The 14,885-nt window shown below is 45.4% G+C and overlaps 2 protein-coding genes across 3 annotated transcripts in view; one reads left to right on the forward strand and one right to left on the reverse strand.

Moving 5' to 3' along the window:
• GTF3A (general transcription factor IIIA) overlaps nt 1-356 on the forward strand; it is a 31,775-nt gene extending 31,419 nt beyond the window's left edge. The window contains exon 11 of the mRNA XM_041767441.1: nt 97-356. Within this exon, the coding sequence (XP_041623375.1) occupies nt 97-261 (165 nt within the window). The 3' untranslated portion in view covers nt 262-356. The remainder of the gene's footprint in view (nt 1-96) is intronic.
• On the reverse strand, nt 305-14,523 carry MTIF3 (mitochondrial translational initiation factor 3). 2 transcript variants are annotated; one of them, XM_041766575.1, is made up of 4 exons: nt 14,381-14,523; nt 4,051-4,517; nt 1,454-1,611; nt 305-554 (listed from the first exon to the last, which is right to left on the reverse strand). In XM_041766575.1, the coding sequence occupies exons 2-4, from the start codon at nt 4,514-4,516 to the stop codon at nt 339-341; spliced, it is 840 nt and encodes a 279-aa protein (XP_041622509.1). In that variant the 5' UTR covers nt 4,517; nt 14,381-14,523; the 3' UTR covers nt 305-338. The 2 variants fall into 2 exon arrangements, with proteins under 2 accessions (XP_041622509.1, XP_041622508.1); XM_041766574.1 differs by lacking the exon at nt 14,381-14,523 and adding an exon at nt 13,804-13,949.
• Between the last annotated feature and the right edge of the window lie 362 nt (nt 14,524-14,885).

A 14,885-nucleotide genomic window follows, 5' to 3' on the forward strand; every position in this document is an offset into this window, starting at 1 on the left:
GAGTGTGGTAGGCTTGTTGTGGGGTACAGCTATTAGAAGACCAGTTTACAAAGTTTGATTATGAATTCTCATTGTCTTGTTTTCTTATTTCCAAAGGTAAAACGATCTCGTGAAAAACGGAGTTTGGCCTCTCGTCTCAGTGGCTATATTCCTCCTAAAAAGAAGCAAGAACAAGGCTTATCTGTGCCTAAGAATGGAGAGACCCTGAACTATACCGAAGACAAGGTGCTCTCGACAGTTGCAATCCTTACCCTCAGCTAAACCTCACATTGCTTTGTTTAAACAACTACACACGAGCGAGCTATTTCCTCTCAGAACCACGTTTTTCTTTATTAAAATCACTGATGCACATCTGATTCTCTATTGTCTCTGTTTTCTTTGTCCAAAGACTCTCTTTTCTGGGTTTCTTGAGTTTCTCTATATGCATTCTCTTCCTTTTTGCTCAAATGACGAAGAACACATGTTACAGCTTTTCCTCCTCTAACAGGTTGTGGCCGGGATAAGAAGGTAGCTATCCCCGGCATAGTCTGGAGTATTTTATTACAGATATCCTCCTAAAAGGGAAAACAGCCAAAAATTAATTTAAAACCAATGTTGATTCCTTCTTGTGTTAATACAGTAATACACATAAAAATCAGCATTCCTGGATTGCTGTTTGCTGTTCTTACGTGAGCAGCTAAATCAAATTATGCCTCTCTGGTTAAGCTGACTGAAACCGATGAAAACAGGCAGTTTTATGAACTCTATGGAACTAAACGAATGCACTAAAGGTTGACAGCTTTAAATCCCCACACCGTCATGGCAGATACCCTCTCAGAAAAAAGCAGTGGGCTTAGGCATTGGCAGAGGACTCTCTTATCCGCTCCCCCACACCCCAAGTCTATTGCAGTTCGGAACAGCCGCTAACAGAGTCACTGGAGTGATTAGAAAAATACACCTAGTTGTCGAGATTCTGGATCAGCCGGGCTAAAACCTAGGCCTAAGTGGTTCTAACCTGGAATGAGGGTAGAAACCACCAGACTAATGCTGCCTTTGAGCTGCTAAGGTCTCAGACTCTAAAAGGAAAATAGATATTCTACAAACTTATGCTGGGAGTGTAAACTGATACTGGCAGTGCTTCTCAGGGGCATTTATAAACAGGAGATAGACTTTAAAAAATGAATCTCTGTTTCTAAGTGACAGATATTGCACAATTTGTTAAACAGAATAGTACATAGCCGTGAAATTCTGAAGTGCAGTGTTCTCGTGATAAAACACGCTTCGATGGAAAAAGGGATGGATACAGAGTATGCTTGCATTTTGAAAAATGAATTGGAAAGCCACTGCCATCACTGGGTGGAATTACCAGTTGCTTTCCTTTGCCTTTACATTATCTAGATTTTCTACAATTGTACCTTTAGCTCAGAAAACAAGAACCACGCACAAGCGGTTACTCATACCTGCTTTTACTTACCATCTTATGTTCGGGCTCCTCTACATTCTTCCCTTTCTTTATAGTAATTTGAACTTTGTATTTTTTCTCAATCCACTGCTGAATCTGTTTACTCTTTGTGTCCAGATCATGTTGTCCAATATTTGAAGAAAGAGTGAGTTCCTTAGTCAGGACAGGTCCTAGTTTGAAACAGACTGGGTTCTAGGACCGTTTACTGGTCTCTTCATGAAACCTGAGCTGTATCACACATGCTTCGAGAGGTCAGCTTGCCACAGGGCCCCGAAGGCTCCACTCTTAGTTTCACAGGCCAGTAAACACTTTTTTAAACAAGGGAGATGGGCTGACATAAAACTGCCAATTTTTTTTTTTACCTGCCAAGTAAGAGTATTTATGTCTTGGACTTTTAAAAGCAGAATAGATTTCTGTAATATATGAAACGCTTCCAGTTACCATCACCCACATATGATGAAACAACAAAAGAATGGTCCTTTAAAAGGAACGAGTCTAGCTTTAGGATAAACTTGACCTTATTTTTCCTTCTGATTGGAGCAGCATCTGGGAAGTATTCATCTCATCTGACTCCTTTTCTGATGCCCTCCTAGTAACAGTGGGGTCATCTAGACTGCATCAGACAAGAGAGAGCTCCTAGGTCCTTTACTCCAGAAATGGAAATCCTGACTATCCGAAAATTATCTTAGATGGAAGGAACAGACTACTGAAAGCATTGAGACAATTCAGAGTTTTCATATGGGGGGAGAAATTACATCTCAACCCATGTGACAATCTCCCCACGAGGACTGATTAAATGTGAGAAGATACAACTTTAAAGCAGAAGAAAAAAAGTGCATGTTTGTGACCTCAGGATAGGAGAAGGATTTTGTTAAGAAAAAGCCTGATAACTTCCTATATCAAAACATTACTGGGGAACTTAAAAAGACCAAAGAAAAAAATCTAACTGGAACAAGGTTTTCGGCATCACACAGAATAGAGAACCCTATAAATTGGGGTGGGGGTGGGGGAACCATGCAAATAGAAAAACAAGGAATATGAATAGGCGACTCAGAGAGGAGGCAACTCACATGGTGAAAGGAAACATAAATAATAAAGATAGGCTTTCTCACCCATCAGGATGACCAAAATGAGGTAAGAGTACCAAGTGTGGGTGAGATGTGGAAAAAGAAATCTCGTACACTGCTGATGATATGCCCCACAGATTCTGGAGACACTGACAGATATGCTCATTGTTCCTCACAGTGAAAGACTGGAAACGAGCCCAATGTCCATGGAAAGGCACTAACAAAGCCACGGTAGTATACGGTATATCCTTAGGATTCCATTTAGTAATTATAATAAATTAGCTAGGGCTGTTCTATAAACATGGCTCTTGCAAACTGTGTGACATAATTTTAAGTATATAAAATCATGCCATATACTGTTTATATATAACAAGTTTAACCACACAGACTACACCCCGAGTCTGTAGTGGGGGTGGAGGGGGAGGGAGCACAGGCACTTCAACTTCTCTGTAAGGTTTTGTTTAAAAATCTGAAGCACAACAATGTTAATGCTTGCTCATCTGGATGGTGGGTAACAGGTGTTTATATTTTTCTGTATGTTTTCTAATTCCCAAAAGTTTTCAAAAAAAAAAAAAAAGTCCTTTTATTAACACCCCCTTGCTTCCTTCTAGCCCCTGCAGCTGATCCTAGGTCTCATCCAGAATAAAATAATGCCTTTAACATCCTAGCCCTTCAACTATCTCGGACAACAGCGACTCATCTTCTCTAAGCTTCTCTGGGCAGTTCAACTATATTTTTGTAATAGTTTGGTGTCTTTATCATCCTAGCTGGGCTCCCTGAATACTCTGCTTTCCAGTCAACATCTTTGTGGAGTGTGCTGTTACAGAACTGAGCCACAGAGAGTGTGTGATTTTCTTAAGACTTGTAATCTCGCTGCTGTAGCCGCAGGACCAAGTTCCTGGGCCCTGGTTCAGGGTGTTGTCCAGAAAATGATCTTCCAGAACGATCAGCACTTAGTAGGAATCGTAAAAAATCTTTACTATCCACTTCATAGTTCCATGAATGTATGAATGACCAGGGCACCATAAGGTGACTGGCAAAGTGTGTAAGTGAGCGTTATTTAGCAATATTGAAACAAAACACGGGGCTGTGAAAGCTCTGTGAATCACCTTGGAGATTCACTAAGCAATGAACTGAGCCCTTGTACTTTAGAGATGAGGAAGAAAGGGGCTAAGGGTGGCCCAGCCTAGGAACAGGGACTCCAATCCGCCTCTTCTGAGTGTCATTTCCTTCCTGGGGTCCCCAATGACTGCCACCTGGGACCAGAGACAGAGCCAAGGACCCATCACTCTGGGGTGTTTACCTTATCTTCCCTTTATTTTACACAGGCTGAAAGGAAGAAATGCTGACCACAGGGCATTGGGGGAGAAAGACGAGGAACAGACACAAGTAAGAGGGTTGGAGAAAGCTGGGCTAAGGTGCTGAGAGGGAACGTCCCCCGCTTCTCCCATCCCCGTAGGCCCAGGGCTCTTTGGCCTAGGCCACGATTGGCCGCAGAAGTGGGGTCCCAAGGCGTTGGGGAGCAGGAGGCACGACACCTACCAGGCTTCGGGTGGGCCTTCTCCATCTCCCGAAGTTGCAGCCGCTCCTCGTGAATCTGCAGCCCCGAGAGGAGCTGGTACTGTGCAGGCTCCGAGCCGCTGTCCCTCTTCACGAGCCTCAGGTCCCGCTCAGCCATGAGCCGGATCACCTCGGCGCGGTGCATGCTCCCCAAATCATTGCCTGCCTCGTCCAGCACGTGTATGACTCGCTCGTGAATTTTTCTTCCGATGTTGCTAAAAGCTGGGTCATTCTTTGTTTTCTTCTTCCTGCTGTCCTGGGTGTCTGCCACGGTACCAGAGGCTCTGGCATGCATCAGGGAGGATAGTCTTGGGACAGGAGCAACGAGGGGCAGCCACGCCGGGATGGTCGGCGGCAGGATGTAGGTACCAAAACATCTTCTAGTGCAATTTCCTGCCGTCTTCTTTAGGGTTTGTAACGTTAGCCTCTTTAGAAAAAGGGCAGCCATCCTAAAAAAGCAGGGAGAAAGAGCTGTTACAGTTCAGTTAGTTCATCCCCGGGCTATGGTGCTGTGGTACATGAAGGCTGTGAGTGAGACTGCAGGTATGTCATCTGCAGGAATGTTACAGGTCCGGGCCTAGGGAAGTGACACCCATGACGCAGACTGTAACGTGACTGTGGTCACACTAACCCGTGGTGGTACCATCCCCAGTGCAAGTTATTGTCAGAATAAACCATATATGCCCAGTGCTTTTGTTTCCCAGTATTTCTTCCCCCAATACTATCTCATCTGACCCTATTTCCCAAGGATCTTATAGTGCCAACTCCATAAGCAAGTATCATCCTAAAGGTTTGTTTAGGAGAACACAGCATATAAAATCCTTGGTGATTCATAAATGCCAATTCTTAAACTTTGAGTACAATCAACTGCTAACAATTTATCGATACATCCGATGGTATACAGAAGACAAGAGCACTCTTCTGGGAAAGAGGACTCCCCATGAGGAATCTAACCCATGGGAACATCACTGAGACTTTCAAGAAATGCCCTGGCATGAATCAGTTTGGACCTCAGAAACTGTATAGATGACTCACAAGGCAAGGCATGACGACCAAATGTTAACTAAGCATGAGGCACACATGGTGATAACTGGGGCTCTTATATCTGGCATTTTGCTTTTGTACTTGCTTCTCTCCCCAGTGGCCTTCTCCTTACATTCACACGTGAGGGGTGCAGGCTGGAGGAGCAATGAGAGGACCCAAGTGTGTAATCTGGGGTCTGCTTAGCAACACAACTCAAGGAGCTGGGCCTGTCCACAACTAAAGAGGAAGGGATGAGGGGCCTTCAGCAGTGCTTCTCAAAGAATGGTCCCTGGGTCACCTGCAGGAGAGTCACCTGGAGTGTTTGCTAAAACTGGAAATGCCCTCTGGTCCCCGACTTTGATCCCACCAGGCTGTACAACCACTGATCCTACCCCCATCACCACTCCTCCTTTATGCCTCTAGTGACGACTGCTATGGAAAACAAAACAAAACACAGGACACAGTAAATTGAATGGGAAGTAATGGGAGGCACATATTCTCACTTCTGTCCTCACCTAGATAACACCCATATTTATCATTCTGGCTCCAGCCTCTCCCCTGAATCCCAAACTTGTAGAGTTGACTGCTGAACAACCTGTCCACTTAGATATCCAGTGCCACCCACAGTGAACCCCCACTGAGCTCTCAATCTTCGACCCTCCGCTCACTCCTCTCTCATATAAAGACCACAACCCTTCCAGCTGCTCAGGCCCCAAACAGCAAAGTTATCCTTCATTCTCCTTTTTCTCTTAGCAACTTAGCAGTGCATCTGGCTGTCCAACCTCTAAAAACATCCACGATCCAACCACTCCTTACCTTCTCCATTGCTAACACCCCACTCCAAAAATACCATCCTCTCTCACCTGGTTTACAGTCACTGCCTCCTGAGTGCCCTCCTGCTTCTGCCCCGACCCCCTATAATTTATCACCACATGGCACACACATTGACCCTTTAAACATGTACATGGCAGATGACGTCCCTCCTGTGCTCAGAACCCTCCACTAGCCTTCATCGCACTTGAGGTAAAAGCCAAGCCTATGAAGTGGCCCACAGTATGCCCCCTCCCCGACAGCACCTACCCCACTCTCCCAGCTCTGTTCAACCTCACTGGCTTCTGGGCTGTTCCCTGAGAATACTGAACACAGTCTTCCTCTGGGTCCTTCTACCCAGTAGTTCCCTTCCCTCAGATAGCCAAGTGGTTCATTTACCTCAGACCTCGGCTCAAGTGTTACTGCTCAGCGAGGCCTCCCCATCCACTCGAGAATACCATACACCCCATCACTTTCAAATCCATTACCTTGCCTTTTGAAAAAATCCACTGCCTGACATATATTTATTTGCACACATTCATAATCTCTCTCTAGAATGCAAGCTTCCCGAGATGATGTAATTATCCATTTTGTTCACTGCTATGTTCTAACACCAGAGCCCAGAGCCCGGCCCAGCTGAGTGACATGCTAGTGAAACGTCTGAGCCAAAGGCAATAGCCAGGACCAAAGTCAGCATCTGCTGGCACCTGACCCCTAGGTCCTCAGATGCGTCATTCCCTAGCAATATACACAAATGCTGGTAACCCACACTCTTCCCATTCTGGCTACCATTTCAAATGTCCACTGACCCTAGTGAGATCTATGGCCAAATGTTCCACCCCCCAGTGAATGAGATTAATTCACTTATAGTCCTTACCTGGTTGGGGACTCCAGCTGTACATGTGGTAAAAGCTCTAAAATAGGAGCAAACTGGATTTTAAATAGCTGAGATACTACTGCTTAACCAAAAAAGCCAGGTATTTGTTGGTAGAGGAAGCCCCTAAACCAAAAAAAGCAGGAAAGCCTGAAGAGACCAGAGAAGACTTTTTTCCATTTATCATCAGAAAGATAGCAGCAGTGTCAAATTTCACTGTGAGTCAGGATGGCACTAGCAATGGATGAAAGCTACTGTGTCCTGGGTAACAAATTCTCAACACATTAAATCAGATATTATTATTTCAAAATGTAGGATTTTTTTTCAAAATGTAGGATTTGTATTTATTTATTTTTAAAAGATTTTATTTACTTATTTATGAGAGACAGACAGAGAGAGAGGCAGAGAGAGAAGCAGGCTCCATGCAGGGAGCCCAGTGCGGGACTCCATCCCAGGACCCTGGGATCATGACCCGAGCCGAAGGCAGATGCTCAACCACTGAGCCACCCAGGTGCCCCCAAAATGTAGGATTTTTAAAAGCAAGTAAGCATATAAACAGCGGAGGCACAGGAAAAAGATGAAAAGAAATTTATGAAAAAAACCTTGGTTGTTTGTGGTTAAGGACACAAGTAATTTTTCCCTCCTTCCTAATTATCATTTTTTCCTCAATCTTTTACATGGAAGAAATATTTTTTATACTAGCAAATAAATTACATTTACTTACAAAATAAAGACAATATATTTCAGGAGAACAACGTAGAGATTATTTTAAACCTTTAAAAACACTTTCCAGGAAGAAAAAAATTTAAAGAGTAGAAAAATACTATATTTTTCTTTAAATTCTGTACCATTATTTAAATTTTAAAACATTTTAAATTTCCTTGACTTACAGAGCAAATAAGCTCCAATACTAGCTAAATTTTGGCTTTGTGTCAGCAAAGCTGAACATATACTTATTTCTTCAAAATACGTGCTTCACGGATAAAAGTATGAATACAATGTTAAGAAACAAAGCTGTGACATTACTAAATTTGAATCACAAATACCTACTTAAATTCAAATAATTAAAAAGCTTTTTTTAAAAAAAGATTTTATTTATTTGAGAGCGAATGCAGGTGTGCACAAGTGGGGGGGGATGGGCAGAAGGAGAGGGAGCAGCAGACTCACTGCTGAGCAGCTGACTCTGAGATTTGACCTGGGCTGAAGGCAGATGTCTTCAGCATCCCATTGAGCCACCCAGGCGCCCCGAAAAAGCTTTTTATTAGGAAAAGTTTCAAACATGTATAGGAAGAATAGTATAATAAAGCCCTAAGCACCCATCACACAGCTTCTTAATAGCATGTAGCCAAACCCGCTTCCTCTCTGCCTCAACTACTCTCCTGCATCCTCAGCCACCCATGGACTATTTCAAGGTAAATCCTATCGCGCCAGCAAATTCTTCTGTATGTCATCTCTGAGAGGTGAGGACTCTTGTCTTTTTAATAAGCATAATAACATTACTCCAACTAATAAACATTCCTTTATGTTATCGTATATCCAGTTTCCGGATTTCTCCCACAGTATTACAATTCCATTTGTTTATGTTTCATTCACATGTCGGTAGCATGGATAGACGCCCATTGGCCAAATGCACAGCAATTTCAACATTAAAGAACTGTGGCTGAAAGTTATTTCAACACATGGAATATGCAAAAACCTATAAAAAAGATCATTTACCAGAACCATACATGACTACTACCTCAACTCCCTACTGTGAAAATTGGTAAAGAAAAAGGACTAAGCGCTCATCCTTTTTAGAAAGAACTGCAATCAGCAATCATCTCCAGTTGGTGAAGAAAAGCTCTTTGTTAGAAGAGAATGTCAGCTAAAAAATAAGTGGAGAAGAAAAGTAATTTAGAAATCACTATTTTGCTACCTGCAATCAAATCACAGATTCAGGCAAGGGTGGATGTAAAAATTATTAGGGAAAAAGCTAATGAGGAAATAAGATATTCATATGGTGCCAAAGGGTGACTCAAAGATTACTTGCAAATTGAAATGGGAAAAACACACTTTGGCCGTCACCCTCCTTAACCTAAGGTCAGACTCAGCATTCCAGCGATGGGACAAGCTGACATCCTAGTGCACACCTCCTTGTGACACGCCAGGTGTACGGTGCCTTCTGTGAAACAGTCCTGCCAAAAAAGGTTTAACCTGAACTTGGTCCAGCCTCCAGACCTGGCTTCCATTTTCCAAGGAATACAAGGGCCAGATTCAGGAACAGGTCAGACATCACCACAAGGAAACAATCTGACAAATACAGACTGTGGGACCTCTGGCTTGGTGTCAAAAAAAAGTCAATTTATGGGAAACGGAAAGGGAGTGGGGCGATTCTTGAATAAAAAGGCAGAGGAGACATAACTATAAAATGCAATGTGTCTGAAAAAAAGCAACAAAAAAGTGATGTTGAGATACAGGGAACAAGGGGAATATGGATGAGATTGCTGCTGGACCGGGTGCCCTCCGAGAAGTACTGTGAACTGAACTGTCTCAGGCGGGAAAATGCCATTCTTGGGACTCTGAAGTATTCAGAGTTCTAGAAGACCATGACATCTGCCACTTACTCTGACAGGATTTGGCAGAAAATATGTGTGCGGCATGGCAATATTTGCTCAATCTACGTTATGGTTACACGGATGTTTGGTTATTAGCCTTACGACTGTTCTGTAAGTTTAATTTTGTTCCATAATTAAGTTAAAAGAAAAGCAAGAGCCCACAGGAAGGAAAAAGTTCAACAGTCATGCCAATATGAGTGTTCCAATCTGAATAAACTATGTATGCCACTATAATTTAATAAATTGGTATGCTAGCTTTATGTATCTTTTAAAAATGTTCTCTTCATTAGTTTCAAGGCTATACCTAAATGAAGCCTATGTCTAGGGAAATTTACAGATTTCAAAGTCTGAATTGTTTGGGAATGCAAGTTGCCTTTTTCTTCAACTAGTTTTCATCAAAGCGGTCTAAAAGTGTCTCACCATCATAAACAAAGATGGTTTCAATTTGAAGTAGAACTTGTGCAATGTTCGGCTAATAGTTCAAAGTTAACATGTTTTGGAGTAGCGGTTCCCAGAAACTGGAGGCCTACCAGCATCATCTGGGGATGCTTTTTCAAAATACAACATGTTTCCTTGTTCCTCTCTTTTTAAGTACCACTGGGTCAGGACCCACTTCAGAAAAGAAGACACAAGAAAATAAATGACAAAACATTATAAGGTAAGTGGGTTCAAGTAGTTTAGGTTACCTGGGATTACAAGAGCAAAGGTTAAGGAAAGGTTAAGAAAGTTTTCAGGGTGGACGCAAAATAGGAGGCCTTGCTCTCTCATGAAATTCTGATTTAACGTCGATACCTCTGTCAAACAAGTAGTGGGCTGAACGAAACAGCAGTCTAAATAGAAACAAAAATGCTTATGTTCTTAGGACAACTTGGGTGGCTTTAGTCACTTACTTCCACAGCTATCCCTTCTGAGACATCCAGAACTATCTGAAAAGTCAATAATCTTAAAGTCATTTACTTAAAGTGCACAAATTGTATAGTACGAGATATCCATGTTTGGTTTCACCGTAATTCAGACCTTATCGAGATCATCCTGTGCTGCAGGAATCTGTATACCTGGTGGGAGTTTTAAATTCTGTAGCTGATTCCACATTGTAGGGAAAAAACATGTAATTTCCTTGTTGTTCTTTGTTTATCTGAGACTGGATCACTGAAAAAAATCTGTATCCTGCAAGCACTGGGGAGTAAACTGACAAGTGCCCTCAAGGCCCTTTCACTCTTTTGTCTTAGAAATTCCTAATTTCAGTCCTCACTCCTCTGGTTGGACCTCTTCAACACCATCACTACCTTGCCTGGGACTATGTAAGAAAAATAACTGCATCATTCCAAATGTATACAACACAGAGTAATTTTAATGTTTGATCCACTATTTCCTAAGAAATTGAAAGAATTTTAAATGGTAAGCCACAGAGCGGGAAATTATGAAATATATGGCTTCGTCCTTACAGTGTACTTCATGAGAGCTTACAGCTGTATTCTTTATACTTTCATATTAAGTCTGCAGTTGATTTTTATATTATTTTTTAAAAAGATTTTATTTTTATTTATTTGAGAGAGTGAGAGTATGAGAAGGGGGAGGGTCAGAGAGAGAAGCAGATTCCCTGCTGAGCTGGGAGCCCAGGGGGTCAATCTTGGGACTCTGGGATTGACCTGAGCCAAAGGCAGATGCTTAACCAACTGAGCCACCCGGGGAACCCTCTGCAGTTGTTTAAAATGAACAACAATCTTTGAGAACTAGTTCCCAGACTTTTATTATGGAAATGTTTAAACATACAGAAAAGTTGAAAGACTGTACAGTGAATGATACCCACTCATCTAGATTCTACATGTTTCTATCTTTGCTTTATCCATCTATTTATTCTTCTCTCTATCCATTTCATTTGTCTTGATGCATTTCAAAGTAGCTGCAGACATTGGTACATTTCATCCTCCAATACTTCAGCATGCGCTCAATTAACTCGTGTTCAATATTTGTTTATGAATCTTTCCATTTCGAGGCAAAATTTACATACAATGAAATGTACAAATCTTAAACATACCCTTTCATTAGTTTTGACAGGTACAAACACCTCTGTAACCAAAACTTCTGTCAACATGTAGAATATTACCATCCCTCCAGAAAGTTCTCTCATGCCTCTTCCAAGTCAGTCTCCATCCCCATCCCCATCCCCATCCAGAGGCAACTGCTGTTCTGATATTTTTCCATCACAGTCTGTTCTCAGATTTCATACAAATGGAATCAAGCAGTATGTATTCTTTGTTGTAAGGAATCTTAGAGTGTTTTTGCTGCATGGATCGTTAGTTTGTTCCTTTTTATTTCTGAGAACTGTCCCAGTATACGAATATACTACAAAGTTTAAATCCAGTTTTCTGGTGATGATGAACAGTTTAGAATGTTCCTAGTTTTTGGCAATTATGAATAAAGTTGCTATGAACATTCTTGTACAAGAAAAAAAAAAGTGATCAAATGATTACTGCTCCCAAGGACAGCTGCAATCCCCTCATGATACGTTATTTTGAAGGAAAAAAAAGATACATTATTTTGCATTACCTTTTACAGTACCTCTTCAGGAGGTACTTGATAGTATATTTGTAATGAAACTTCTTGGAAAAAAAAAAAAGAAACTTCTTGGAATATGATTTAAATATGTGGTTATGAGGGAGTCCTATCCTATAAGAAATTAAATTGCTTGCACGTTCACCACTCTTCTTTCCTTTATCGCTCATGTTCACAAGCTCATACTTACTGTTATTTGTGGTTCCCAAGGGGGTTGGATCAAAGTTACATAGATTCTAGCGACTAAATATTTGTGAAACTAATTTCGCCAGTTCCTAGGACTTAAGAACCCTCTCTCACACCTTTCAGAGCAGTTTCACAAGGTCCTTGCTTCTGCCCACCACTCGCCAGGGGCTCATCTGCCCGCTCGCCGCAGCCTCAACAGCAGCGCACCGAACCGCGAACCGCCTTCGTGCTGCTTGCTCTCGCTGGGCTCGGTTTTGCTCTTCCCCCCAACAGGGGGTACAGATACTCTCCATTCTCAGGTTGGCCTTTTATAAAAATTCTAACTTATTTTATATTTTAGCTATTTTACTGAAATAGCTTAATGACTGTCCAGGAAATATTTAAAAAAAAAAAAAAAAGCTTCTAAATCCAGAGCTACAGACTGAATATCAACGTTGGAGTCATTCCTGCACGTCAACCTTCCACGCCGTCATTTGCTCTTCTAGAATTTGCTATCTCGGTGCCTCGCACCACTGCCGGTGCACACACCCTTGCGTTTCTGCTCTCCGTCACCCTCCTCGCTAACCCAACACCACGTCTCATGAATTTTACTTTCTAATTCCTCTCAAATCCAAACAGGCCGCCCCATCCCCACGGCTGCCGCCACCCCGGCCGAAGACGCTCCGCTGTGGCTCCCCGCCTCTCCCCTCCCTAAAACTGCCCTCGGGTAGGCGCCGGCATCTTCCACGGAGCCCAGAGGCTCGCGCCACCTCTGCAGGCTCCGGACTCGAACGCTCCTCCCTCGGGCGGGGGACGCGCCAGGCGGCGGCCTCGGGCTCCCTTTCCCCCGGCATTCTTGGTGCACTGAGCCGAGCCTCGCCTCCTTCCCCGGCCCGCTCCCCAGTGTGCTGAGCTCGGCATTAACGCTCGAACACCCCATGCTCACGCAGGCTCGCTTTCCCACTAGCACCTACAACTACAGGCCTGTGGTTATCGCGCTGCCCCTCCGCCGACGGCGAGCTGAGGCTGCGAACGCCTCTGAGGTGCCCCTCACTGCACCGTCCCACGCACGGCACAGCCGTCGCCTGGTCGGACGCCCCTGCACTCTGCCCTCCCTGAGGCCGAAGCCTTTCATCACACGGACGTGGAACTGCGGCTTTTCAGCAGCAAAGGTTATTTACTCCTTTCGAGGGTCTTACGCCACAGGAGCCTACGCAGGGAAAAAGGAAACCCCGCCATCATCGAGCAACCTTGCCCGCTGCACACGCCCCGCCCCGCGATGCTCCCTCCGGGGACCCGGTCCGCGAGGAGCCGCGGCCACGCCCACACCGGGAAGCAGGAAGCGGCCCCCCGCGCGCCTCGGCCAGAGGGGGCGTGGGACGCCGGCGTGCGTGCGTGTCCCTGCGTACGCCGCGACGGCGGGGCGGGGCGGGGCGCGCAGGGTCACGGGGGACCGGCGCCCGGGCTAGGGCCCGCGGTTCCCGGCGGCACCGGCAGCATCGCGAACTCACGGACGGCTCGAGAGCCCGCCGAAGCCCCGACCCCGCGGCAGGGTCTGCGGCACCCCTCCGCGCTCCGGCCGGCGCCAGGGCGGCACTGCCCTTCCAGGGACTCAGCCGAGCGCGAAGCCGCTTTCTCGCAGGCCTGTGCCTAAGCCCACGTCTTCGCCGCAGGCGCCCTCCTTCCCTGGGCACCCCTCGCCTTTAGCTTTACCTGTGCCGGGCCGGCGACTGGCAAGGTCTGGCGGAAGAGGCCACGGACCGGCCCACGCCGGAGCCCTCTTCGCTCTCCGTAGTGGGCGGGGCTTCGGCCCGCGTGCTTTAAAGGAAAGGTGACGCAGGGCGGGGCGCCGTCCAGCTGGAAGGCGGAAGTCCTCCGACAGAAAGTGCGGAGGGCCCGGTGTGTGGGGGGGCTGGTTCTTGTGGGCTCTCGCCTTTAGTGTAATGTTGAGTAAAGCAGTTCATACACGTTCTTATAGTTCACGGTGGTTTAAGGAGCCAAACTGCTCCGGTTTGCAGGTGAGCAAACAGCCAGGCCGCCCTGGGTTCCCGAGCGTGGGGTCCCCGGAGGCCGATCCGGAGATGGGCTCCGGCGTCCCCGATCCCAGCAGTGTCGTCCCTGGGAGAGCCTCCAGCAGGCCGTCAGTGTCGCGAAGGCGAAACCGACCTGTGGCGGCTCAGTGGCTTGTCCGGAGACCGCAGGGCAGCTGCAGAGCCCGGTCCCCCCCCCCCCCCGCGCTGTCACCCCTGCCGCGAGGCCGCCGCGCCGCCTCAGTCACCTGACCTCTCACCTCGGCTCCACAGGAAATTCCTCAAGACCCGGTGGGAATCTGCTGTGGTGACGCAGTGAAGTCACCTAATGAGAGAGTTCACCAGACCAGAGGAAACAGTACGTGCAGCGGAGCCCTGCCGAACACATTGCTTCATTCTCCTTAAATCCTCCTTGCTTTATTACAGATGCAATCCCTGGATCAGCCTTCGGAGCTCCTTGAGAGCAAAGGCCCAGGGTTCTATTTCTTTGTCACATCCCAGCGTCTGGCACATGAGGTGCTCGTTACGTTGTTGAAATAGTGAACTGGTAAACCCAGAAACAACTGGTGTGTGTGTGCGCCCAAAGTCCAGGGTGGGCATGCGTGTTGGCCATTTCCCGTTACACAAGAATTAGGCCAGCAAAATTCTTCCCTAATACCAAGATGTAAGTTTGTTGAGATGCAGGAATAGAGTGACTAGGATGCCTTGGGGATGGTAGGTGCTCGGCAATTACAAATACTCGAATTTTCAGTGTTTACCTATGGG

Source organism: Vulpes lagopus, chromosome 8, assembly GCF_018345385.1.
Source record: "Vulpes lagopus strain Blue_001 chromosome 8, ASM1834538v1, whole genome shotgun sequence".
Taxonomy (NCBI): Eukaryota; Metazoa; Chordata; class Mammalia; order Carnivora; family Canidae; genus Vulpes; species Vulpes lagopus.